Source organism: Spodoptera frugiperda, chromosome 27, assembly GCF_023101765.2.
Source record: "Spodoptera frugiperda isolate SF20-4 chromosome 27, AGI-APGP_CSIRO_Sfru_2.0, whole genome shotgun sequence".
Taxonomy (NCBI): Eukaryota; Metazoa; Arthropoda; class Insecta; order Lepidoptera; family Noctuidae; genus Spodoptera; species Spodoptera frugiperda.
In genome coordinates this window covers 13168545-13195120 of record NC_064238.1, presented here as the reverse complement: position 1 = coordinate 13195120, position 26576 = coordinate 13168545, and the positions used below count along the sequence as shown (strand labels likewise).

At 35.5% G+C, this 26576-nt stretch overlaps 3 protein-coding genes across 6 annotated transcripts in view; 1 reads left to right on the top strand and 2 right to left on the bottom strand.

Annotated features, from left to right (window-relative positions):
- LOC118263251 (neprilysin-4) overlaps positions 1-8530 on the bottom strand; it is a 56075-nt gene extending 47545 nt beyond the window's left edge. The window contains exon 1 of the mRNA XM_050705569.1: positions 8242-8530. Coding sequence (XP_050561526.1) covers positions 8242-8253 — 12 coding nt within the window. The 5' untranslated portion in view covers positions 8254-8530. The remainder of the gene's footprint in view (positions 1-8241) is intronic.
- A 2103-nt stretch (positions 8531-10633) lies between these two features.
- Positions 10634-20338, top strand: LOC118263295 (uncharacterized). Of its 4 annotated transcripts, XM_050705570.1 has the most exons (16): positions 10634-10829; positions 11394-11559; positions 12010-12189; positions 12515-12763; positions 12867-12990; positions 13097-13267; positions 13456-13570; positions 13686-13837; positions 13923-14105; positions 14247-14356; positions 14437-14572; positions 14802-14968; positions 15053-15210; positions 16258-16363; positions 18658-18696; positions 20181-20338. In XM_050705570.1, exons 1-16 carry the CDS (start codon positions 10801-10803, stop codon positions 20214-20216), a joined length of 2121 nt encoding a protein of 706 aa, XP_050561527.1. In that variant the 5' UTR covers positions 10634-10800; the 3' UTR covers positions 20217-20338. The 4 variants fall into 4 exon arrangements, with proteins under 4 accessions (XP_050561527.1, XP_050561528.1, XP_035431080.2 ...); XM_050705571.1 differs by lacking the exon at positions 18658-18696; XM_035575187.2 differs by lacking the exon at positions 20181-20338 and having other exon boundaries at positions 18658-20103.
- Positions 20252-26247, bottom strand: LOC118263296 (exocyst complex component 7). Its single transcript, XM_035575191.2, has 17 exons — positions 26029-26247; positions 25613-25778; positions 25251-25378; positions 24377-24451; positions 24166-24283; positions 23768-23979; positions 23617-23681; positions 23444-23544; positions 22540-22730; positions 22295-22459; positions 22011-22149; positions 21776-21871; positions 21444-21550; positions 21223-21329; positions 21011-21104; positions 20641-20835; positions 20252-20440 (listed from the first exon to the last, which is right to left on the bottom strand). Exons 1-17 carry the CDS (start codon positions 26074-26076, stop codon positions 20399-20401), a joined length of 2049 nt encoding a protein of 682 aa, XP_035431084.2. The 5' UTR covers positions 26077-26247; the 3' UTR covers positions 20252-20398.
- Between the last annotated feature and the right edge of the window lie 329 nt (positions 26248-26576).

Below are 26576 nucleotides of genomic sequence, written 5' to 3'. Positions count from 1 at the left end.
TGGAAGCTAGTAGCTCGACTAGCGAGTGAACAGTGAAATTTTAGCTATAATTACATTACTAATGATGTAGTGGACCGGGCTTCCCTATTGATGCGTTTAGACACCGCCAATTATGTATGTCGGTCATGTGTTTTATTGGAAAGTCGAACAATATTGTTAGGTTTGATGGATGACTCTGTTTACATTTTGTGACATTTCAAAAGTCCTATTTTTAGTTTAATTTAAATAAATGATTTTACTGTGACTTTAAGACTTTGACTGGTGAATGAAAACCGTTGAATATGAACGGTGACATATGCGGTGTTTAGTCAATGCTCATTGTTCACTATCCAATCTGAATTCATGAAAATGCCTTAAAAGTACTTGTAGAACATAAAATAATAATATTATACCTTGCAAATTAAACTATAACTACTAAACTAAAGCAACAAGGTATGTTTCAGCATTTTTTATGACAATAACCCGTTATGTCACCACACATCTTAAATTGTATTTACATACAATAAACTCCAAAGATCAGGACATCTGCCATTTACCCACGACATATTGTACTGTACCGACAATAAAAAAATATATCATCACCTTCCATAATAAGATTTGTAATCTAGATCAGTTATAAATCGTGCTAACTCAGACCTCCTATTGCTCGTGAGATAGGAAACGTGTCTGCTAGGAATAGTCAGGTCGATCAGTAACTGTGTTGGATTCGACGCATCCGTTTTGCAAGGACATATATTTTAGGATTGCGAGCAATGGATTAAAGAAGACAATTTGTATGATAGCTTTTTGTTTAAGGGGGGAAAATCATCCAATGACTTCTCTAACCTTGGGCGAGGCGAGAGTGTCAGATTCTTACTGGCTAAAAACCACCCCGTTCCTAGTCCTGCTTTTCGAGCCGGACCCCGGTAACCTGCAGCTCCTGGGCGGCTTATATGATAGCTAGATCGTTATTGTAACTCGTAAAGAGCGTATATTTGAAGAAAAATCTAGTTTTTCGTTTTTGTAAAAAAATGCGGTACCTACCAGAGTTAGTCCTTTATGTAAAGCAATTAGGTACATGAGATAAACAACTCATAGTTCGCATATAATAAATCATGACTGAGGGTTCCGCTTAATTCCGAAAGTAGTCGGGTATTCTCGCATTATAGTTATAGGTTAGGCATTCTCCCACACCTCTAGATACAGTTGTGTAAATTGTGTTAGTCATAAAATATTTGTTATACTGGTAGTAATAGTAAGGTAGGGTCTCAAATTCTCAGCCAACAGAGGTGGTGACCTTAAGCTCTTCTGCCGCACCTAACTAGTAAATATGCCTTTTCACGGTTATTTAGATAACTTGGTTCCAAATAACGTTAACTATATCTTAATTTAGCAATGAAGAATTTATGGAATAGGGGGCAAACGAGCAGACGGGTCACCTGATGGTAAGCGATCAGCGCCGTCTATGGACACCCGCAACACCAGAGGAATCACAGTTATGTAAGCGAAACAAACAATTAAACCGGTCTACAAAATAAACTAAACTTACTTTTTAAACGTAGTCTAACACATTACAAATGAATCACGCAAAGAATTAACAACTTCATAAACTGTTATGTGACAATGTACTTTTAAGTAGCGAAAAGTAACAGTCACTACATAGGTACTAACTTACTAAGTAAAAAAGTATAACAATACAATAATTCGGTCAAGATGACAATATGTGAGTATTTTTTATACCCTAACCATTGTTCAAGTCAAAAGTCAATGACCTATCAGATCTTGTCGAAAAATGACTGATGACAATTGACCAGCTATTGTTAGATCTCTGCCCACCCACTAACGGTGTATAACTATGATATTTAAAACGGGACTAGATCACTAGATGGGTATATAGATAAGGATATTTCCGTTATATACTTTGAATTGTTGTAACAAATTACGCGTGACAATGTTTTCGGTTTTTGCTCAATGATTGTCAAGATTGCAATAGTCACACTGTTTATGTTGTAATGAGATAACTATACATGAAATTAATCACTTAAAACTGTACTAATACTCTCGAATAAAGGACTTTATCTGGTGTTTCCTCTTCCAGTTCATTCATGGAAAAGCCAGCGTGATGAATCATGAAATGTTATGTTTATTATCTACTGCTATTTGTTTTACTTACTGAATTGTTCGTTAATGTAATAAATGTTGTATTGGTGGATTGTTCGCAAATGTATGAGTAGTGTCAGGCAACGTAGTTCTACGAGTATATTACGTTCTACGCTCCTCGACTGCAATATGCCGTACACATACAACACCCGTACCCTTAGTTTGCTTTACATTTAAAGTAATCGAAACGAGGGTGCATTCGGCACTCTGATTGGCCGGCTCCAATAAACCAACCAATCAGAGCGCTGAAAGCAAACTCGTACTAAGGGTACAGATCACTTTACGTACACTTTCATTGATAAAGTGTACTTGATTTTATTACTTTTAAAAACCTATTTCGGTATATAGCTATGCTTGCACAGCAAGTTTAATCAGTTAATGTGCAATTAGTCTCTCAATATGCACATAAAGAACACCTATCATTGAATTGCCGAGCATAAGCTGTAGAATAGAAGTGATGTCATTAAGCACTACAATAGCCCTATATTGCGAATCTATTGTATTGTGAGTAAGCCAGGACAACAGAAACACATATTTACGCACTTTATTAGATTAATGTACTAGTGATGAAGTTGTAATGCCATTGTTTATTTATTTTAATGCACTAAAAAGTCTACAGTGCCTAAGTATCTACACTCCTGAACGTTAACCAACGTCAGCATCCTGCCATGAGTCTTCTTTAAAGCCTAGTCTCCACTAGGAACATTTGTCTGGTGACATGTGTCCCCGGAGACATCGGGTGTTGTCGAAGGATGTTAACTGTGCGACAAGGAATAGTTTCAACAATGTCGCGACGATATCGTCTATAGTAGCCCGACGTCGTCCAACTTGACCCGATGTTTCTAGGGTTACATGTCGCTCAACAAATGTTCCTAGCGAGGACGAGGTTTAAGTAAGTACCTACCTAGAATGTGTAATAAGTACCTATATTCATTTGTTATCTAACTTCATAGTTATCAACCGCTGCGCAACTACGTATTACGAGTTCGATTCTTGCATGAAACATTTTTGTTATTTCAGGTGTGAACTTGTGTTTGTAAACACACGCCATACAAATGAAAATTCTATTAGGGTGCAAGCCCATCGCTAGATAATTTCGGACGAACAAGGTATATACAGGTGAAACTGAGAACCTAACTTCTTTTATGAAGTCGGTTAAAAAGAATTTATTTTCTCTTCCTGTAAGTTAAGTAATCGAATGTAAACAATGCATTTTATTATTATAATAATAATCTATGTCGCAACAATGGCCAAATTTCAGGGACCACTACTTTCGCAAAACACTTTTATTTTGTTATTATTCGATTACTTCACATTATCTTGTGTGTGAAAATAAGTGTCAGTAAATACAGATTCTTCTTCTTCTATCAGACAATCGGTCTTATTGCTGAACTACTCAGACAAAAAAAAAGTTATAATTTTTGGGTTCCAGCATTCATTAACCTATATAATGCACAGAGAATTCCTCGATTATTATATAAAATACCTCGTACATATTTTTGTTAGATTAATGGGATGAAGTTGTAAAGCATCCGGTTACTTATCTCGCACTAAAAAGGCTACGAGTGCCTAAGTACCGTACCTATCTTCAGTAGTAATGAAGTTGTAAAGCCATTGTTTATTTATTTGAATGCACTAAAAAGGCTACAGTGCATAAGTATCTTCACTCCTGATCCTTAACCAACGTCGCCATCCTGCCATGAGTCAAAGTCAAAATCAAAATGTATTTATTTCAAATAGACCAGGAAGGCACTTTTGAACGTCAAATGTTCCTTAAGTACGGTACCTAGAATGTGTTATAAGTGAACCTATTCATTTGTTATCTAACTTCATAGTTATCAATCGCTGCGCAACTACGTATTACGAGTTCGATTCTCGCATAAAACATTTTTGTTATTTCAGGTGTGAACTTGTGTTTGTAAACACACACCATACAAATGAAAATTCTACTATTAGGGTGCAAGCCCATCGCTAGATAATTTCGGACGAACAAGGTATATACAGGTGAAACTGAGAACCTCCTTCTTTTATGAAGTCGGTTAAAAAGAATTTCATTTTCTCTTCCTGTAAGTTAAGTTATCGAATGTAAACAATGCATTTTATTATTATAATAATTATCTCGCAACAATGGGCGACAGAGACCACTACTTTCGCAAAACACTTTTATTTTGTTATTATTCGATTACTTCACATTATCTTGTGTGTGAAAATAAGTGTCAGTAAATACAGATTCTTCTTCTTCTATCTCTATCGGTCTTATTGCTAAACTACTATTTATAATCCAGCATTCATTCCTATATAATGCACGAGAATTCCTCGTACATATAAAATACCTCGTACATATTTTTGTGGGGGGAAATTCATTCGGTAACTTCTCTCGCTCCCTGAACGAGGCGAGAGGGAGTGTCAGACTCTTACTGACTAAAAACACCTTCCTACCACCTCTTTTCGAGACAGAGAACCCGCTAGGTTACGATTTAACTGTACAGTCCGACTGTATAGTTAAAACTGCTGAGTTAAATCGTAAGGTGTTTAGATTTAATTGTACAGCTAAAACTGCACAGCACTGCAAATTGTAAGGTGTGTAGCGTACATAAGTCACTTGGGCAATCATAATGTTTTATGTTTTCTCTTTCCAATCTCCCTTAACAGACGGCAATGTGTCATAAGTTCTTTTTAAAGACCTATCTATCTATATATTTTCTTTGGTATCATCATTTAATTCATCACTCGTTCAATCTGTTCCGTAAACTACTGAATAGGCAGCTAATGTTAATTAAAACACGCACGTCTCGTTAGTAACACTTACCTATGTAAAATGCGTTCTAAGATATTTTAAATCTACGTCTCAAAGACTGATTGCATAGTTCAGCCGAAACTACAGGACCTAGGAAGCTTTACCATACCTATGGGTAAATGTAAGAGAGCACGGGAATTGGAAATGGTAAAACGGGAAACTCCTATTTGTACGTACGAATTCGCTATCAGAGGCCTTAGTACGAGTTTGTTTTACGTTTAATGCACTCTGATTGGTTGCTTCATTTACACCGGCCAATCATGGGCACGAGCAAACTCGTACTAAAGGTATAGAAGCTAATATGTAAATTGTTTGGAAGCGGACCTTAATTTAATACATCTCTGCTAGCTCTTCGAGCAGTTAAAGGTGTGTTAATAATATTTGTTTAACTTTAAATATAACATTAGGTATTTCACGTTATATAGGTAGGTATAATTTCTCATAGCTTGCAAAGAATGCTTAATCTTATGAATGAATGACTAATAATAAATAGCGTAAGAGGAAATCCTCTCATGTATTGCAGTTACAATGGCTTTGTTCTTTACCTACCTAGGTATCAAAAACACTGTTAAGGCAGGTAAACTCCATAATATTATGGAATCCCATGGTTTATAGTGACTCTGGTTATGTAAAACTCTTGTTACCTACCTATAGTTTTACAGACCGTGAAATTTGCATAATGTAGGTACCTACTAGAGGTAGAGGAAATTGAGGAAAATAACGCAAGATAATTGTTTTTTTTTTTTACCGAATTTATATTTGTCCTACTTTGGTAGAAATATTTTTTGCAGTTGCTAATTAGGACATTTTTTTTAAATCCATTTTATTTAAGTTTAAAGTAAGTTTCAATAATATGTAGGTTGACTAGGACTTCCACCTTTATTTTCTAGTACAACACAACACAATAGTACCTACTAGGTACTTAGTAAAATATTTTCCCTCTCGGCTTCCCACATAATGCACATAGATAATATAATAACATCTACCTACCTGATGTGATACAAAACACAGACGTAATAAATTAATTACAAGTTTATTGAATCCAAGTTTTATCTCACAATAAATATTACCTAATAAAGCATAAGAAAAAAAAAGACCGTAAGAATATTTATTTCAATAACTTTATACTGAAATAGAAGGCTACCTTTATTACCTACAAATACATATCTAATATACATACATAGATCAACTATACATACATAATAATAATTATATATACTGATCTATTTTATACATTAATATGTATATAAAACATTGATTGATGACAACATGAAGAGTTTGTTTGTTTAACCGTGCTAATCTCCGGAATTACAAATTCCTTTTATTGGATAGTACAATTATCGAAAAAAGTTTTAGGCTATAAAACTGGAAAACCGCGCGAATCTTTTATTAGAGACGAAGATATTTAGTTTTTACGGTAGATGAGTAATTATGCAGATGCACCGCAGCCGCAGTCAGTTCTTGCAGTCATTTGAAATTGTTATTATGAAACAATTAGAAATAAACACTCCGTTATACAACGCACCAATTACCTATATCTGCTACTGTAACTATTGTGATTGCTAATCGTTATGACGATTTGCAGATGTGATTGTTCGGTAATATAATAGGTACTTGATTGTATTATAGATTGACGAAATGTTCATAGATTTTTTTTTCATAAAATATTTATTTTTATATCTGCGGCAAATAAAATAATGCCAAATGTTGTATGGGACTTTTCGATACATAGATTTTTATTTATTTTAGTCCAGTTATCGAAGTACCTATTTGTTATTACAGCGGGCAAACAAAATGTTACCTGCTGCAATGAACAGTGGAGAATAAAATTCAACACAATGCGCGGCTCAATACGATGTGGTAGAGATACGTCTCACTCATAATTTTCAAAACATACTTCCGATATGAATGAAGGAACACATCAACGTAAGACTACACATAGAACGTGCTCTAATACTATGTTATACAATGTGTTTCGGTTATACAGTGCACGACAATAAATTGTTATGACCAGGGTAGTGAGACCCGTAGGTAATTAACAATTGATCTGTAACAAGACTCCATTCTTTTTGGTCGGTGTACGGATTGTAGATAAAACTGGGTCTTATTGTAGTAAGTACTTACAAGTACCTAAGTACCTTTGTCTCTAACGTAATGTGAAGTTCAATGAAAACTCTTTATAGATTTTTAATGCTGCATGCTGGCTTGAAAAAAAATAGATGATGGTTCGAAATTTGAATATCAATGACGATGTTTAGCGAACACGTTCTTTTTTTTTAAATAAAATTGATAATTAATAAGCAAATGTGGTTGGAGACTGATCAATGAGCAATCAACGGTAATCGTCAGAAAAGGGTAGTTACTAATGCGACTATTAAAAAGTGATGCATTATTAACAGAGATGTGACTTGTTGCCTCAATCAATCTGTCTACCTATTTAGAAAAGTGCCTAATTTTTATGCGGGTATTTATAAATTATTTCCGAATAAAACAAACGTAACTAAGATAAATTATATTAATAAATTGTACACCTATTTATTAAGAGCTAAATATACCAAGTAACTATGTAGTTAATACCCACCTGCATTTGGATTTTACACTTGGAATTTATTGGAGAATTAAATTAATTTACCCAATCATTTAAATCAGGATAAAAAAGTTGTTATTACAAGACGTGGCATAGACTTAACCTTATTCGTAACACGAATATTTCATTAACAATCGATGTTAGTTAGAAAAATTGCATTATTGAATGCACAATAATGGAAAATTAATGTGATTGAAGCATCCCAGACGTGCATACTCTCAGTTACTTCATTCAACCCATTGTCTTGTTTTTTCTAAACCAATCTATAGATGAAAATATTTTTTTATAAATAGCTGCAAAGCGTCGTCCCTACATATTTTTTTAATAATAATTTAAGTCACCCGTAGGAATTTGTATTGGATTCAAATATAAATATTATTTATTAGTATTTAAGGTACCTATTCCCGAAAAAAAAACTGTTTATTTTCTGATTGTTACATTATGATAATTAAGATTTTATTTTTTTTAGTTATTTTCCAGCATCGGATTGCATAAAAATATGGCATTTTAGGCATATTTATTAGGGACTAATAAATATGCCTAAAATAAAATATGTGTATTGTGAGGTGTATTTATTATTACAATTATTTGTAACCCTTCTAGGATAGGAACACTTCACAACCATGATTTTATAAGCACAATTTACTTGTCCGTATTTTTGTGTGGGGATTTTAGATTATTTAATTTAAAGTTAAACCGTTTAAAAAATAAAACTTACCTTATATTTCATTTTGAATAAAACACGTCCCCGTACAACAAAAACACAGCACTAACAATTCCAAAAAATAATTGTATAAAATAAAAATATTTGTCATATAAAAAAATTAAAAAATATCGTCGAGTCGTTTATTTGAGATCGCGAAATATTTTGGCGCGCAATTCGTGATATCCGCGCATGCGTGCAGTGCGGCCGCGCGGTAATGGCTGCGCTTTACGCGACGCGACGGTTTTGCTTCCCCGCCATCGAAGTGCAACGACCCAATACTGCGCGCTCAAGCACTTCCTCAGCTCGATGCAATGAAGGTGAAGGTAAAAGGTGAAGTGCGAAATTGTTGCCGAAATGACCACCTACCCACAAGCCCACAGCGCGATAAACAAACCTAATCAACCGATAATGCGTTTCACGCAGTTTCACGGTTTAATATTGCAAATATTTATTGAGACAGTGACCTACTGTAGCTTTGGGCAATTGATAACGACAGCTTGTCACTTCATTTAACCATGATTTTACGATTTTTCTGTGAAATCAAGTAATGATGTTTGCTCGAGTCTCGAGGGGACTGACTGAAATATTTTTGTGAAACAAAAATTAAGCGTGGTAATTTCAGCTGCAATATTACCTATCAGAAAAAGTGATTAGCTATCGGTATTAGCAACTGAAAATTATCTTACCTAATATTAATTTATTATGAACAGTTAGGTGGGTGTCTTCATAATATTGTATTTTTCAAACACTTTACCGTGTCTTATCCTGTCAGGCAATAAAAGACGTGATGTTTCGTCCAGTAAAAAGTAAGTAAACATACATTATTATGTTCAATTTCTTACAAAGTTATAGGTACCTAGGCATCAACTTTGTAAGTGACCTACCTAGCTTGGTAAGTATTTATTTATTTTTACACGATTATTTTTTACGCTTTATTTTTTACTTTTTATGGTGTAAGGTGGTAAATGGGCTAGGAGTCAGCAATAGACTCCGCCTATGGACACTCAAAGTTCCACAGAAGTTACAAGTGTGTTATGAGCATTTCGAGAGGGAGAGTTAGGTTGGACCTTTGGGTCTCCGTGCCGCCAGTTACCTCAACGCACGCTGTTTCATGACGTTTTTCTGTGAAGCCGTGCCATCACTCCAGGCGAACCGTCCAGCGGCCCATTCGTGCGATATATGCCCACGTGAAAAACGTAGTAAAGTTACACTGATAAATAAATGCAGAAATCAATCAGTTTTAATGCATTTTCTAATGTCTCTTTAGTCTTTAATATCTATGTATAATGTTCATTTAAAGATTTAAGAGCCTTTTTTATGAACACGTTATGATAGTTATCAATTTAAAGTTAATATTTCAATCTAATTTTTATCCATCCATTTGTGCGACAAAGACTATTATGAAATAATAGGTAGGTAAGTATTGAACTATTATTAAATCTATGATTTATGATATCCAGTTACCTACCAGTAAAACCTACTACCAAGCATTTTAATTTCGGTTAACTATGTATTTACTAACTTGGAATAGCCCTAAGCAAAAGACACTGGGTTACTCGAGTGCAATTCCCGGATCGAGAATTTTTTCATACTTATATATCACAAAATTATTGAATACTTACTGATACAAATTTTCAGTGATAGCATGCAGTCACGTAGCAGTGGAATTGCGCCGCTGTATGATATTTACTTATGAGTAGGAGTACCTGCATATGATTAAATATGTGTAAAAATATGACAATAAGCTCAATTTCTTAATTAACTGAGTGACGAACCTGACGATAAATGATTGGTTGCTGCGACTATCGTAAAACGGGGCGAACGGGGATCAAAAGGTGGCAGAAGAGGGGTGAATAATAGGAATATTTTGAAATTATTCACGCAAACTCATACTCATACATACATACATATAAAAACAAATAATACAATACTGATTGCCTATGCCTAGTTAGCAGAGACGTCACAAACGTGACTGCCGAACTAGAGGTTTCGGGTCTTGGGATAATATATTTTTTACGGGATCACGAAAAATATTATAACTGTTGAAAAGCGGGTGTTAGAGCGCTTGTAAACGTTTTTTTCATTAAATAACGGACCGAATTCGGTAAAAAAGCAAGGCCTCCGATTTCCCGTTATCCACTAAACTTTTACAAGCTCTCTTTCCTTGTAATGCATCTTGGGAATTAAAAAACATGATGTTATATTATTGTGTTACCTACTGTGAAACACAACGATTGAATATAATTGAAATCTCATATAATAATTAATTAATATTTTTTAAATTGGTTGCTAAGTCAACAAAAGGTGTTTTTGTCAGAAATATTTTCAGACTTTCCATACTTTATAGTCTATGCTTGATTGACAATGACAGTTTGACATCTGAATTTGTCTATGTTCATTTCTCTAATTTGTATTGTCTATGGTTCGAAGGACGCCGTAAGCTCGTGCCTGAAGCGTTCCCATAAAATTATAATTAAAAATGTGAATATTTTTATATTTACATGAAAAAATATATTGAATTAAAGTTGTGATATTAGTTTTAGTAAGTAAGAATTAAATTCTTCATTCAAGATGATGGAACACGTGCGAATATTTGATTGGTAAGTTGATTTTCGAAAAACAATTTCTCGGCGTCCCCAATGCAAGCTTGGGGTGCAGGCTTGGGGTAGATGGAGATTTTTTTTTTGAAATTTAAAATATTGCTCAATCGCCAATCATTTTCTTGGTATTTATTTTATTTTGGGCTCAGATAATAATTAGCAATAAAATAATGCGAAAATGGCTGAGTTTCAATGAATATTAAACATACACATGGTGTTTAGACACGCATGGGTTTGTGAACACAAATCACTTCGTATTGAACACAAAATGTCGTGCTATGCGTGTTGTGCTCGACGGCTACGCGTTCAAATTATGGTATCATCTCATTTTACATGAAATTGTTTTGTATGTTTTTCGTACAAATGCGAATTACTTATGTATATTATTAATTACCTGGATAAGTCGGTGGTTAAATATAAGAGTTACTTCATAATAAGTTCAAGTACATTCTTAAACAAAACAGAAAGCTAAGCTCCTAATCATAAGTTATGATAAGTTATTCCATCTCCAGAGATGAATTTCAACATTTCCCACTAGTATCAAGACTTTTTTATTTGTTCTAGGTGCTCATCAGCCCAGGATAGGTACTTTGTAGAGGAGGCAGACCTAGATAATTGCAATACTGAGAAAATTCTCAGGAACAAGTTCATTGACCCTTTGGTATCTAGCGACTCAGAAGATGAGGCTCCAAATAAAATTGACTGGGATGAAGTATTTAGAGACAAAAAAGTAAGTTTAATAAATAAGTTCACAAACATTTAGTAGCCATGTGCTAACATTTCATTTCAAAATGCATACCTGTGTACATGATCAAACTAATGTTTCAAAATCAATTACAGTAGAACTCCAATTATCCGAATTAATGGGGACCGGGACCCATTCGGATAATCAAATATTCGGATAATCGGATTTTTTAAAAAAAATTGCCATTGAAGAGAATAAAAGCTACGTTTTGATATTGCACTATTTTTTTATTGAATTAAATTGCGTGGGGAAGTCAGTGTAGGCACAACGGCAAGTTAAGACAAGTCAAGTCAAGACTTGACTTAGACTTTTTGGACAATTTTTGTGATTCGGATAATCGGCGATTCGGATAGTCGGAGTTCAGATAATTGGAGTTCTACTGTAAATCTCAAATGCATAGATGAAAATTAACCTATAATTAATTATTTTTTTCAGACTCACAATGGCAGAATGCATGTGCCATGTCTCCGTGCGGTACCTCAGTACCCAAAGTTATCAAAATTGGCTTCTAACAAACACCATCAAATGTTAAAGGTTTTATGTACTGAGAATCCTCATGTTTTAGGAGATTGTTTCATAGGCAAGGCTTCTAGACAGGATTTTAAAGCATTTGAGGTACATAATCTATTATTATGCTAAATAAATATACCTGGGAGCTTACTCTTGACTTGTAACACTAGCTCCTATTGCATGTGTATTGTGTGGATATTGAATGAACTAAATGGTATTGAGTTTGGCTATGTATTTCATACTCTGAATGCTATTTTATCAGCTACAAATTACAATTGGTGTTGTATAGTGTTGTCATTGAATAATTATACAGATTTTATTGAATTAATATTCAAATTGGTTACAAGAACAAGCACCTTGTTTGATTTTTAATATTTTTATTCCCCACTAGTAAGTAAATATAAGTACTAACAATATTGAATAATTTCAGACTGAAAAAGAGACATATTTAGCTGAACAAAAAGAGTATAAAGACTGGGCGAAGACAATCTGGACGACTAATCACTTTATTCGTGCTTTACGACCGAAACCTTTGGTGGAAGCTGTGTATGAGGCAGAATTCAAAATGAAAGCATTACGAATGCGAGGTCTTCCAAAGCAATATGATTTGGCTGCTCAGATAGCTCTTGAAAGTCCAAGGAGTAACTGTGATGTTATACTTAAACAGGAATTGATTGGTGTAAGGAATATTTCAAACTTATACCTAAATTATAAAAAATTACTTTCAATTATAACTTTTGCAAGACTCCATATACATTTTCACACTATTGCTTTACCTTCAGGTGGCCCCATCAGAAGTACCTCTGATTCAAATACCAAAGGAAATAACAAAGGCAATCAATATCATTACCCCTTGCACTGTGCCAGAGCCTTGCCAGAAACATCCTTACCAAATCATATTACCTCGTAAGTATATGTAATAAAATGTTTTACTTAAAATCGACTCAGACCTCTTTGGAGAATAAGTGTGATAAGATTTTCTGCATGAAATACATTTTTAACTTCTTTACAGATGAAAACACAATATCAATGTTGCCAACAACAGAGGTTCACAAAGAGCTGGCAACATTTGCTTGGACCAATGGGACACAGTACATAGCAAGTGAGAATGCCTTGAAGTGTTTGGTGCAATGGAACCGATATTGGACGATCCCACTGTCTGTGTGTGAGAGTATTAGTCCTGGTGAGTAGATTCTAGTGTCAAGACTATTAGGGCTAAACTGTTGAAGCAAATCTTCTTACATTAAGATGATGTACCTGTTGTTTACATAATTGCTTTTTATCCATTAACATACATATTTATGAATTCAACACTATATTTGTCGCATGATTTCCATTCCTTCTCTTAACATTCAAACAATTGATTAACAGATGGTGAAAAAGCGAATGTAGTAGTATTGGACAGCGAGTTCTCGATAAATAAAGAGGTTGCACCTATCAGGACCTACAAAGCATTCAGGCATTTATTGGAATCCACACTTATACCGTAAGTAACATGTACATTACAAATCTATTATAATTTTGCTATTGGTATAAAATTTTGCTTTAGGACAACTGTTTCTTATTATCTCATGGCATAATAGAATAATTTATTTCCCTAGGTTGGCAGAAAAGGAGAAGGTACGAAAGAATTATACTAATAAAGAAAAGCCAAAAGAAGTAGGTTCCAAATTCCATGTGAATGCTAAATCTATATTTGAAAGCAGTGATTTAACAAGTGATGAGGAGGAAGAAAACTTAGTTATTGATACAGGTATTAACTTTAAACATTTATTTTTATTTATTTACAGTTATTTGAGGTATTTATCCTGTTCTAAATAAATTATTTCTATCTATAGGAGAGGACACAGACTTTGGTTCACCAAAACCAAAATCAAGTAAGAGATTGAAGACTGAGGAAAGTGTGAGGAGGTCGGCTCGACTTATGAGTAATGAGAGCATTGGGTATAACACCAGGGCTGCCAGTAGGAGGGTCAGTGAGGAGTGCCAGGACATTGGAGTCTACAGCTGCACATGTAAAGGTAAATAGAAGTTACACATTATACACCAATTATGTTGTTTGTTTTATTAATGTACTGACTTTTATTTAGGTCAGGAATATTTATAATTTATATGAACAGAACATACAACTTAAAGTACATTACTTTTGTTCTCATCCACAGATACTATATACGAAAAGCCTCCACGTCGTTCTTACAAAAAGTGGCAGTTTAGAAACAAACTAGATAATGAAAAGCTAGACATTATCGTACATTGTCCACACAAGGCTAGGGTAAGTGGGAAATTACTAGTTTACATAACATTAAGGTTTAAAATTGAATCTTTGTATAATAAATTGTTTTCGTCCCACAGGATGGCTCAAGGGAACTAATATTCGAACCATCACCTGAATACCAGTTGGATTTAGGAGCCAGTGAACAGTCTATGGACAGCTTACGAAGTATCGCCCTCTCACTCGCACTCAGAAAAAATGCTGCTGTAGTAAATGGTATGTTGCTGTTACAATTAATTGTATGTCCACTTTAACCTATTTTAAAGATTGTACACTAGGATAGTCGGGTGTCTTATGTGTACTTACCAACAACCTTTAATATTTTAACTAAACTTCCTTCTAAGCTTAGTAATTTCATGCTGGATCCTAGAATGAGTCGTTACCATTCACTAATTGACATATTTTGTAATATTTTGAGAATACTAATGCAAACTATCTTTCATAGTTCGCGTCGATGGGTCGGGAGGCGACGTAGCGACGATCGATGTGCTGCCTGCGGAAAAGTTCACGAAGAAACACCCTGACATGACGCGACAAGTCATCACCGCCGTGCATACTGCACTCAGCCAGTTACAAGGTTTACTGCCTGGGCACTATGTACTGTTACATGAGGTATGTAGCAACTTTATATAGGCAGCGGCGATTCCTTACCATCAGGTGATGCTCATATAATAATCTAAATAATTGTATTGTCAGCCAAGTCATGGAGCAAATAGCATGCTCCTATCGTCCCGGTCGGGGCGTGGCGCGCGCCTACTGCTGCAGTTCGACAGTTCACAGCTGGCCGAGGCGGACGAAGCACAAATGGTGCGGAACCCACCAGTAATCAGCGATGCACTGTTACCGTACCACAAGTCAGTACCACCATACTTATACATTTATGTACCTAATTGGGTCGTAAAATGTGTATTGTTTAGTTTCAAAATGTGTCTATGTTGTAATCACGAATCATTTCTATTTCCATTTCCAGACATGGTTAAAAAATATGTTTTTTTGTTCAAAATGTGTCTGTTGTAGTACTAGTATTTTCGTGTGCACTTTTTCAATGTCTGTATCTATTGTTTATTAATTGTTACATTTATTTATTGGGTGTATTCACACATCGAACTGTGCTAACCACTGTTTGAATATACCCAATAAAACTTGCTTTTCTATAACACTAAATATCATACAAGTACCACGATGTCTTCCAGCCACTCGCCACCGCTTTTCTCTGTCCCATGCAACTAGGGGCCATATCACATTGAAATTTTGGCGAGCGTTTGCATCCCTCGCCAAGATCCAATGTGAAAGGGGTCTTAGCTAAAATTGGGATGAAGTTATTGTAAGAAGAATTGAAGACAAGACCTGCTTATGAACATCATCACTGCATTCTCATATTCTCTTTGTCATATCATTGTGTCGTTTTTCTATGTGTGTAATTGTAATCATACTGTATGCTTCAAATAACCGTCGCTCTCGAGTTATCTTTCTTCTATTTCGTTCACTAACCAGTATCAATAACCTATCTGTCAGTAGATTTGGGTGTTATTTACCATACTAAAAATATTTTTCCTTGGTAATACACTCTGTATTAGCTTACTTACCTACATACATACGGATAGTTTATGAGAGTGGCCGCACTTTTAATACTTTACAGAGCAACTGTTATTTGATGCGTGCTATTGCTATTATTGTTGTCCTATTTTACTAACATCTTGTTCTTGGGATTACTGTACTTCATGTGCTTATTATGTTAAAATTCTTAGCTATAAATGTCTTGCACTGTTTTCACTTAATACTAAAATTTGTTACATGTGCTGTTTAGTTTAATTGAATTTAAATATTTATTTTATATTTGGATCAATGATTTTTCCATTATTTCTATCAAGTTATAAAAATAACCATAACTTCTCTCTCAGATTCCGTAAAATCCTACCCTGCGCCTTCACGCCTCACGAGAATCAATTAGCCAAAGAGGTGAAAAAACCGGCGACTAAGAAGAAAGCACCGCCACAAGCGCTCAAGGTAAACATCTAAATAACTATAATTCCATAACAGAAAGAGGGTAAAGTATGAATGTACACCGTGAAAATATTTACGAATTTATTTCATTGTAGTAAAGTTGAGACTGGAAGTATTCATATTATTTGTAAACATAGAAGTAAAGTCTATTTGTGATGCCAATCTGAATGTATTAACTAAATAATTTCATGGTGTACATATGATAAACCGTGCTATCATCGTCATCAAGGGATGGTGGCACGGTGTATTCCAAGGTTTGACGTCATTTACAAACCCGTGGTAAGTGTAGTGGGTTCGATTCCCGCACAAACAGTCATCTGTTCGGGTCAGGTATTTCGTTCGAGACATCGATCGCCGTTGGAGAAATCCACGGCGGGTGTGTTGGTAAAGTTATCGCAATGAATAATCGACTCGTCCACGTTATGTGCAAAGTTTATATTCAAAACGGCAGCGGTCAATACTTGCAGTGAACCTTGGATTCATTTCCAGGTGTAAAATAATGATATTGATTACATAGCCCATTGACTCATTTGATATAATTGCAAGGAAAATGTAATGAAAAACTTTAATATTACAAGTAACATTCCCCTCTAAATAAAGGCTCTATCTGAAGAAAATAAAACGCTAATTCACTAATCGTTTTAGTGAAACCAGAGTTTAAAATGAATTAACACTACAATATAATGCAAATCCCTGACATCTGTCGTGTTGAGTATAAACTTAATGGACAAAACGTGGGTCGAGTTTGCACTGAAGTACGGGTATAAAGTTTGTATGTAAGTTTGTTTGTTTCGTGTTATACTAAGAAAGTAAAGTGATATTTTGTCACAAGTGAATATTTAGTGCATAGAAAAACACAACATGTAAATAATTATTTTGTTATAGGCTTTCTCACGTAACTGTATGAAAAGGAACTTAACTAGTTTCGAGCCATGCTAGAGGTTCATGTTTATGAGCATCTAGCATAATAAAATTACAAAATTAAGATATTTCATGTTTACACTTATCACATCAAATCACTTTTCAAGGATTCAAACTACACCATGACAGTTAAAATATCCACAGGTTTCTTTCATCAACGTTTTACCGTTTTTCCTCTTGATTAGTACTATAATTACCGTCCAGTGTTTCGAGACAATGTTTTATCAACTTTAAATTCCTCATACATCATCATCCTATAGGACCCAGCATTTATAAGGCAAACTATACAGCACTAAATAATGCACCTGTGATAAAATATAACTTTCTTTCTCCCACTCCTCGCAACAGGAGACTAATGTTCCTTCTGGCCTGAATTTTCAGGTGGTTTCATGAGGAATATCGGATATTGACGAACTGAGGCAGTGTTTAAAATGTGTCTTTATAGACGTCCAGCCAATGAGCCTCTTGGGGTGAGGCAGACGGCTATAGCTCACGCAGGTCGCCCTTAGTGTAGGTTCGAACAGGCGAACTTGTGACCAAACTAGTATGTCATAAAGCTCAAAATATGTTTTTGTTTTCTTTTGGTTTAATGTAAAATATAAACCCGTGACTTCGTCCTCGTGGATGAACGAGTATTAATATTTTAAATTTTAATTCATGCAGTTATTTTACATGGAGAATTTTTTATCAACCAGAGAGAGTCATAATAATTTAACGAATTACGAACGAAAATCCCCATGTAAAATCTCATTAATTCCATTCCAAAACTTAACACGTTGACTGTCCGTGCATTACATGTAATGCATGATATGATCTGGCTGTGACATCCGTGCATTATACATATATAATGCATTAGTCAGTGGCAATTGAACTGCCTTTACTGCGGCAGGACGTGTGAGCTAAAATTTTGAATTTTCTAGGGACGTATGAACAAAGACTTGAATGTTCCATCGAAATTTTATATTTTTTTTTCAGTAGAATATTTTAAGTTCCATTAGACGTACCAACGAGATTATCCAAAATAGATGGGACAGTCAACGTGTTAATATGAAATTCATCCAAATTTCGGTCATAATTTTTTACAAGCTTTTCATAATATCATAGTGTCGTAAAAGTAAACAAAAGGTTAGATTTTTATAAACAATTACTAACTCGAATATGTATGTAGCTTTATATTTAGCACGGCTTGTGGTTGGTTCGGCCACGCGGGCGAAGCTGCGGGCACAGCTAGTTCCCGCGGGATAACATATCACGCAGGCACATTTTAAACGTCAGCTGTCTCAGTTCCCGCAGGTACGATGATACTATACAAACAGTACGATGCCAAGTACACGGACGTTTGTTTGTTTCAAATGTGGAAATCTACTTGTTGTTAGTTGCAAGCGGAGCAGCCGGATAGCGAGGCCAGTCCAAAGGTACCATTGGGGTTATCCAACGAATTTGTCTTTGTTCCCGACGTAAAGTATCACACTTGAGTTCAATGGCTTACAGAGATTAGACTGGTAGTTCCACTGGGAGCGGTAGTGTAAATACAAATGTAAATAGTATGCAATTACTATTTACATTTTAACAGCATTTAGTTATACATGCTTTTATGTTTTGCTTTATATACTATGTTATGTATATAAGAAAATTTATTTTTTGTGCAAACTGCTTGTATAATACATTGCCAAATTGATTCCATTTTTTGACATCTATTTTGTTTTTAATATGTATATTTTATAAGTGCTTTGCCTTCGAATATATTTGCAAAAGACAAAATATCGAACTGCATGCCTGGAATTATACATTATGTTTATTATTTATGCGTTTGATTTAAACCTTAGTAGAACTATCGAACTAATCTCTGGATAATGTCGGTTTGCTGATTCGGATGGAGCACAATTTACTCGAATACCAACCAGCGCAATCAACGGAGCAGGGCTTTAAGGACGCGTAAGATAAAAGAAACAGTTTTTCATTAATTTTGATCGATGATTCAGTTATAACTTTCTATGCATAATTATTTTAACACAATTAGACCTCATAAAACTAACGCGATCCCTCCGTTGATTGATCTTACAATTTAAATCATAAACAACAAGTATTGGCTCATCAAATTGACCAAATTGTGGGGCCAAATGTTGCCTGCTTTTTGCGGTGGGCAATCATTTTGTAATCTTCAGGCTTTAAAAGTAGGTTCTCCAGTGGCGGATCGACTGGATAAATAAAGGCTATGCTACAAAAGCCGGCCTATATGGACTCAATGACTCATGAGATCCCCTCCACGGAAATACCAGAGTGTAGTGTTAAATAAAACCAGAGCAAATGTATCGCGGCTGCTTTTATAACCTCTCATCTTTTAGATCTAAGAATAATCTAAACTAACCCTAAGCTTATATTGAGCTTCGCTCAAACAAATTCCAGTTTTGTTGTTAGTCACAACAACCACTATATCCTAACACTGGGATGGGGCAGTATCAGCACAATTTCATGCAGTTTGCAGTTTGCATTTCATATAAAAACAATTTAAAAAAAATAAATCTGTTTGCTATATTTGAACAGAAATCCAGTTATGGGCTAATTTCAAAATAAAAATGTATCATTTTATTCATAATAGAGAGGACTATATCCGCCACTGAGATTTCCCTTACATTATGCTAGATACAAAGTTAGGAAGAAGCAGCCGACTGATACTAAACTTATAAATAAAAGTAATTATAAACATTAGTTTTTAGTATAAAAGATCAAACCTTGGCTTGTTTAGACTTCAGTTATACATTGCAATAATATTTTAATAGAAAAATATGACAAAGCAAATAATTCAAATTTTCAGCTTTATTTACGAAATAATGAGCCAAGGTTTGTCTTTTGACCACAGTAGTGGTATGGGAGTGTTATGAGGTTGTTTTTGTTTCAGTGGCCCAAGAGGAGGACTCGCAGGAAGAAGAAGTAAACATTATATTTATTTATTAAATAAATAAGACATAATTTATTCATATAATAATATATTTGTGTAGTTTGATATAATCATCTCATTATAAATCTGTGATTAAATAAATAGTGATTTTCTCTCTATACTAGTGTATTTTATGTAGAATAATAACTGACAATCTATAGCTACATAATCTAAGCTAACTAAGCAGCTTCATCGAAGTAGCCGTCCAATTGTGTGGAAATCTGAAAGTATGTAAAATAGAAATATGTAGAAAAACAAGCAATAAAATTGCATCTTATGCTGCTCCTTAGTGTCTACTCAAACTCGATAATGGCTGAACTGATTAGGATGAATTTCTTGCATATGTTCAGAGAAAACAATTATATTTTCTAACTATCAAGAAAATAAGTTATAATGGATTAGTAAGTTAAGCAGCACTAACCTGCAGTTGAGTGTACTTGACATATTTGTCAGGGTTCTTAGAGAACGGCAGACCAGCGTAAGCGTCGTAGAATGCGGAGTACTTGGGCAGTATGGCCTGCTTGTTGTCGCGCTTGAGTGCCTCGCGCAGCTCCGCGTCGGGCACGCTGTACCCAGTCTGGGCGCGGGTGATTTCCTCCCACTCGCGGTTGAATGACTGCAACACACATACATTCAATTCTTAAAACTATCCAAGTGCTTCAATTAGTTACTGATCTGACATATTCTCAAAGATATACATTTTGACCACTCTGACCACAAAGTATACCTGAAATTACCTAGGATTTTAAATCTTGTAAATGAAGTTGCCGATTTAGTATTGGTTTACTTACTGCAAACTTATCCTTCAGCATCTGCCTGTCCTTGTCACGCAGTTTGGCAGGCAGAGGCTCGTCTAATACTGTGTGAGCTAGAAGTTTGTTCCAACTGCAATAATTAACAATTGAATATAAGTAAAAATACTATGAACACGCACATCAAAAAGAGATCATATACACAATTTAAACAATAAGAATGAGTCTATAGATTTCAAATAACGCCTTACCTTTGTAAATAAGCATTTTTATGTTCTTGTATCATGTCCCTGTAATTGACTTCACAGTCTGGCTCAGCCAACATCAACACATCAAGCAAGCCACTTCTCTGAAGACCCTGCAATAAATGGTATGAACTAGTTGGTTCTCCAGAACATGTCATACGATTTTAAACTTAATATACAAAAGAAAATAAAGATGAAAATCAAGAAAAGAATGAGGTTTCTGTTACCTGTAGTAAGTATAAAGTGTTGTTCAGCAAAAATATCGCTTTCAGTGCATCTGGGTACTGTTCACTCTTGTTTCTTAGCGCAAAGTTCAGCTGGGCCAGTACTTTACCTGTTGGTATAAAATTTCATTTAGATATAAGAAGTCTCATGCAATGGCAACAAGCTTATACCTACATAGTTACAAACTGAGCAATAGAAAGCAAATGAAAACCAATATTCGAGCATTGACTTCCTAAATCCTTTCTCGGCAGTCGAGCTGTCGTGCTTTGACCACTCGACAAACGAGACACTCGAAACTATTTACATGAACGTTATAATGAAAGTTGATAGTTACGCATGTACACAGCCAACATGACCGCATTTCTGTCGTGGACTCCCGACAGCTGACTGACTGCGCGGTTGTAGGATGGCTCCGTCGCGAGAGCCGGACCTGTAGTATAAACATTTATTTATTTCACATATTTTTATATGTAATTAGAACAAGAGAATCGAAGAAACTAGAAAAAGAAATTGGTTTTTTATTGTGGTTTTCTCCATGTAGATGGAAAGCTAAGTAAGTAAAGGCGTACCGATGGTGGCGATGTGCGCGGCGAGTGCCTGGCAGTGCGCCAGCGCGGCGGCGGCCAGCTGGTGCACGGTGCCGTCCACGGGCCCGGGGGAACTGTCGCTGCGCACGCCCTCCACCCACTCCTCCAGGGACTTCACGCACTGCACACGCAAATAATATTATCAACATAGGCACTCTTAGAAGTAAGATCGCAAGACCAATTAATAATTTTCCAACAAGATTTGATTGGTCATTAAGTCCCAACTGCAGCAAATTTTCCGTCAATCAGTATATTCTATGGCTTACATTCTGCTGGCAGTGCTGCACTATGGCTTGGTATGGTTGCGGCGAGGCGGGCGCCAGTGCACGCTCCAGTTCAGGCTGCAGGCGCTGTAGTCGCGCCAGTACGGACCAGCATCCGGCCGCACTGCCGCACTTACTCGCCGAGCGACGGGACTTCATGCACGCACGCTGGGGGACAAAACGCATGTGTAGTAAATACATATGGAACTTAGTAATTATACGCAAGCATAGCGTAGCAAACCCAGTACCTCAACATCCTGTGCGAGTATGGCGAAGCAGTCCTTGAGTAGCGCGGCGAGCAGCGCGGGCAGTCTCGGCAGCGGCAGCAGCCCCAGCACGTGTCGCTGCTCGTGCCTGGCCAGGCGACACACGCAGGCCGCCACGCTGCCCGCCACCTCCGCCTCCCACTCGTCCAGCGCCTCGCTGCTCTCCTCCGTGTCTGGGGACACACGCACCGTCATTCAGACACTATTTTTTTATACTTAAATGCGGCAAATTTTATACAAAATCGAAAAGGAAAGAAGCAGATCTTAACTTCAAAAGACTGTATTGGTTAATTGGGCGACAGTCATCACTAAGTCTGAGCAACAAACTATTAGTTTATAAAAGTATTATAAAACCCATATGGTCATATGGCATTCAGCTCTGGGGATCTGCCAGCAACTCAAACCTGGAAATCCTTCAAAGATTCCAAAATAATATCCTACGAACAATATCAAATGCACCATGGTTCACCAAAAATGTGGAATTACATGAATACCTAAATGTGTCAACCATTAAGGAAGAAGTTAATAAATACGCTGAAAAATACAAAGAAAGGCTTCAGAAGCATACAAACAAACTTGCCAAGGATGTTATTGACGATAAAAACGATATCAAGAGGCTTAAACGCTGGCAAATATTGCAACTTGATACAAGACACTAACTCGAGGGTGACTACTCTGAGGATGTGAAGGGGGTACTTGCTGAAATACCTCCTGAAACACAAAACAAAGATATACCATCTGATTATGGCTAATTAGCTGATGGCATATTCAAGGAAAAAAAAAAAAAAATATGCGGCAATGCACATAGAGAGCCGATAAAATCTACTAACGACGTCAGAAGTCCAACACAGTAAAATAATAATATATAATATGTTAAAGTACTTACAAGTTTCACAGACAGATTTCCTGGGTCCTATAGCGAATCCAGTGGACTGCTCCAGAGTCTGAGATGCTTTCATCATTATCTTGTTCGCGCGTTTCTCGATACTAAACCAAACACATTAGCAATTAATATTGAGGTAATTAGTTATTTCATATTAAACTTTTGTTCAAACTTACACTTTCTGTAATTTACTTGTCCTTCTCTGTGTGCTGTCTGATCGATGTAGTAAATTCTTGGCTCTCTGAAAAAAATTTTTGTAAATTTTGCAGTTGTTATTTCAGCTCAATCATAATTTAGATTTATAAAATTAGTTAAGATAAAACTCACCATAAGCGGCGAAGCAGCCATAGACCTAGATCTAAGATAGTCTTTGAAGGCTACAAGCGAGCTCTTGGCGGCTGGAGCCCTAATAGCCAGTAGTTGGTTGGCGGGAGGCACGCCGGCCGCACTGAGCCAGGCGGCCGCCGCGCGCATACTGTCCAGGGCCGTAGCTGATGTACTACCGCTGCCACTCACTGATACACTGTCCACACTTGAATCTACAAACAGAACAGACTTTAAAATTAGAACGTCTAAAAAGAAAATTCAATTAAACTGGGCAGGACAATCTGTGGAAACCTGATGATGCAGGACAGAAATGTGTCTAAAATGCACAGAAACAAGAAAAGAGGACCAAAACATTGAAAATTATATTATTATAACCAGAATTATTGTAAATAAGCTACCTTCTTCCAAAGCTATCATGTCCATAAGTGTGGTAGGTGAGAGAGGTCTAGTGTTACGACTCAAAAGCTCTTCAAATGCATTCTCCAACTTAGATACACCAGTATTGTATAGTTGATTCTGCAAAAGATCAATCATAACAAAATGTCTGAATAAAATTGTATATTTAAATTATAAATATTTATTTTTAAATATAAATTAGAATGCACTTACAATATTTTCAAGTTCTACACTCTGAGGGTTGTTCTTGTTGAAATATCCTTGTGCATCTGCTAGCTTGTCCAGAGCCTATCAATAAGAGAATCAATTAATAAAATGTAAAAACAAATTACTGATTACTAGAGACCGGATAATATGCAACATAAAAAGCTTGAAATATGCATGCAAATATGCATGAAAAATGCCTAAAATATGCACGAAAACTGACAGAATATGCAACATTAAATGAGTTTTTTTTTTGTTTTGTAAATAATATTATTCCTTTAGATTTAAGTAGCTTTGTTAGTAAATACTTGTCTTATGTTTTACTTTATTATGTATATATCTTTTTAATTTATTGTTATTTGATGAAATAAAGAAACTATTAAGTTTTATTTTTTTTTATTAAAAAATCAGCATAATTTTTTTTATAGAAAACTATCCATTGATCGACACAGTAACATGTAACATTATTTAATATTTTTGTAAACATTAACAATCAAGTATTGTTCCAAATGTTCAGTGGTAAGATTATGTCTTCGATCATTCAAAATATTTTTATAGGTCGAAAATGATCGCTCCACATCTACTGAGGTAACTGGGCAGAATATGAGCTTGGGTGCTATGTTAGCGCTTATATTTTCTGGCAAAACTTCCGTCGGACCATTAATACCTACTGTAAATTATAGCAATAATATGCATCATCACTAGATATTAGTAAAAATATGCTATTAGCCTTGAAAATCGCTGAAATATGCAAATGCATATGCAAATATGCAAATGCATATTATCCGGTCTCTACTGATTACCATTTTATTTACTTGGTAAAAAGTAGTCTTGCTTCTTTTTAGAACTTATCAATCATTCTAGTAATATTAGCTAGACTTACTTCAAGATAGACATTAAGTGAGTCTGTAGTGCTTGTGTTAGGCCCGGCCTGTATCAAGTCTGCCAGCTCTCTGGACACCATGTAGTAGTTTATCACATGTTCCAAGGAGCGGACTGTGCGTTCCATGTCTGGAAAAATAAATTCCATAGGATTTATAATGCCTTTGAAGCCTTTAATGTAAGTTGTTTGTGTTTGTACATTTTACTAGCAATAAAAAAATAGAATGAACATAAAAAGCCGCAATATCACTTGATACTATAGTAATAAAGTATCACTGATATCAAATAGATCATTGGGTGAAGTGAAGCCTATGTTCAGCAGTGGCTTATAATTATAAGTATGATAATTTATTGATGTCTTACTTTGATGAATATGTTGGAGCCTGGCAGTGTCCCCGTACAGAGGCAGTACAGCAGTCTCCAGCTGCTGCAGGCGCTGCTCGCACGCTCCGAGGACATTGCACACATCATTCGCAAGAGATGAGCCTCGATTAGCGGCAGCCTTCAACTCTTGGATGTTTGTCATCTCCTGATAATCAGGAAGAAATTGGCTAGTAAAAAAATAATAAACATCGACACGCCCCCAAAACATAAAGTGAAAACAATTATTGTTATTTATATAAACCAATAAACCCGAACATATTATTTACATCGTATATAATATTGTTTCTCTTGTTTATTACGATGCTAGATATAAGATTATGCTATTGGAAATTTGTGAAATCATCCAACTATAATAAGAAAGTAAAATAATTCCAAATATCTAGGAGTAAATATACCTTTCGTAACTTCATTTCTATTTCGAATTTCTTCTCTACAGCATACATCTTGGCGATGTTTTGATTTTCTATGATGTAGATACAATTATAATTTATTGGGATTCCAATTAGAGCAGCAAATCATATCTAAAACTCAATAAAACTTGATAATCTTTACAATTATTTTCCAACTGTTGACGAAACTGACTGACAGTGACAGCGTCAGTTGTGATTTGCATTGATATGTCACTTGCTCATTTCTGCTACAGATTATTTAAAGAACCTATCGAACCTATTTAGAAAGTAAGTTGATTTATGCCGACCCAGATTTAGATTCGGATTTTAGATTTCAGCCATGACCGTCCCACTGCAAGGCAAAGGCCTCCTTTCCCTCCTTCCACTCCTCTCTGTTTAAAGTTTTTTGCGGCCAATCTTTGTCGTAGATGTCGAGTTCGTCCGCTATCTCTTTTTGGGCCTGCCGTGACTTCTGTTGACGTTAAGCGACCCAAGGATGTTGAAAAAAAGGAGCCGAGCTTTTCTAAGTGATTAATATTTGATTATTATTAAAA

What these genes read in the sequence shown, in the direction of transcription:
- LOC118263295 (XM_035575187.2), top strand. Translation starts at nt 10,801, where the DNA reads ATGATGGAACACGTGCGAATATTTGATTG. An exon ending in TTACCAAATCATATTACCTC is followed by an intron (nt 12,991 to 13,096) that starts GTAAGTATATGT and finishes ACTTCTTTACAG; the next exon opens with ATGAAAACACAATATCAATG. An exon ending in ACTATGTACTGTTACATGAG is followed by an intron (nt 14,969 to 15,052) that starts GTATGTAGCAAC and finishes TTGTATTGTCAG; the next exon opens with CCAAGTCATGGAGCAAATAG.
- LOC118263296 (XM_035575191.2), bottom strand. Translation starts at nt 26,076, where the DNA reads ATGTATGCTGTAGAGAAGAAATTCGAAATAGAAATGAAGTTACGAAAG. An exon ending in TAGAAATGAAGTTACGAAAG is followed by an intron (nt 25,779 to 26,028) that starts GTATATTTACTC and finishes CCTGATTATCAG; the next exon opens with GAGATGACAAACATCCAAGA. An exon ending in TGCTGAAGGATAAGTTTGCA is followed by an intron (nt 20,836 to 21,010) that starts GTAAGTAAACCA and finishes TGTGTGTTGCAG; the next exon opens with TCATTCAACCGCGAGTGGGA.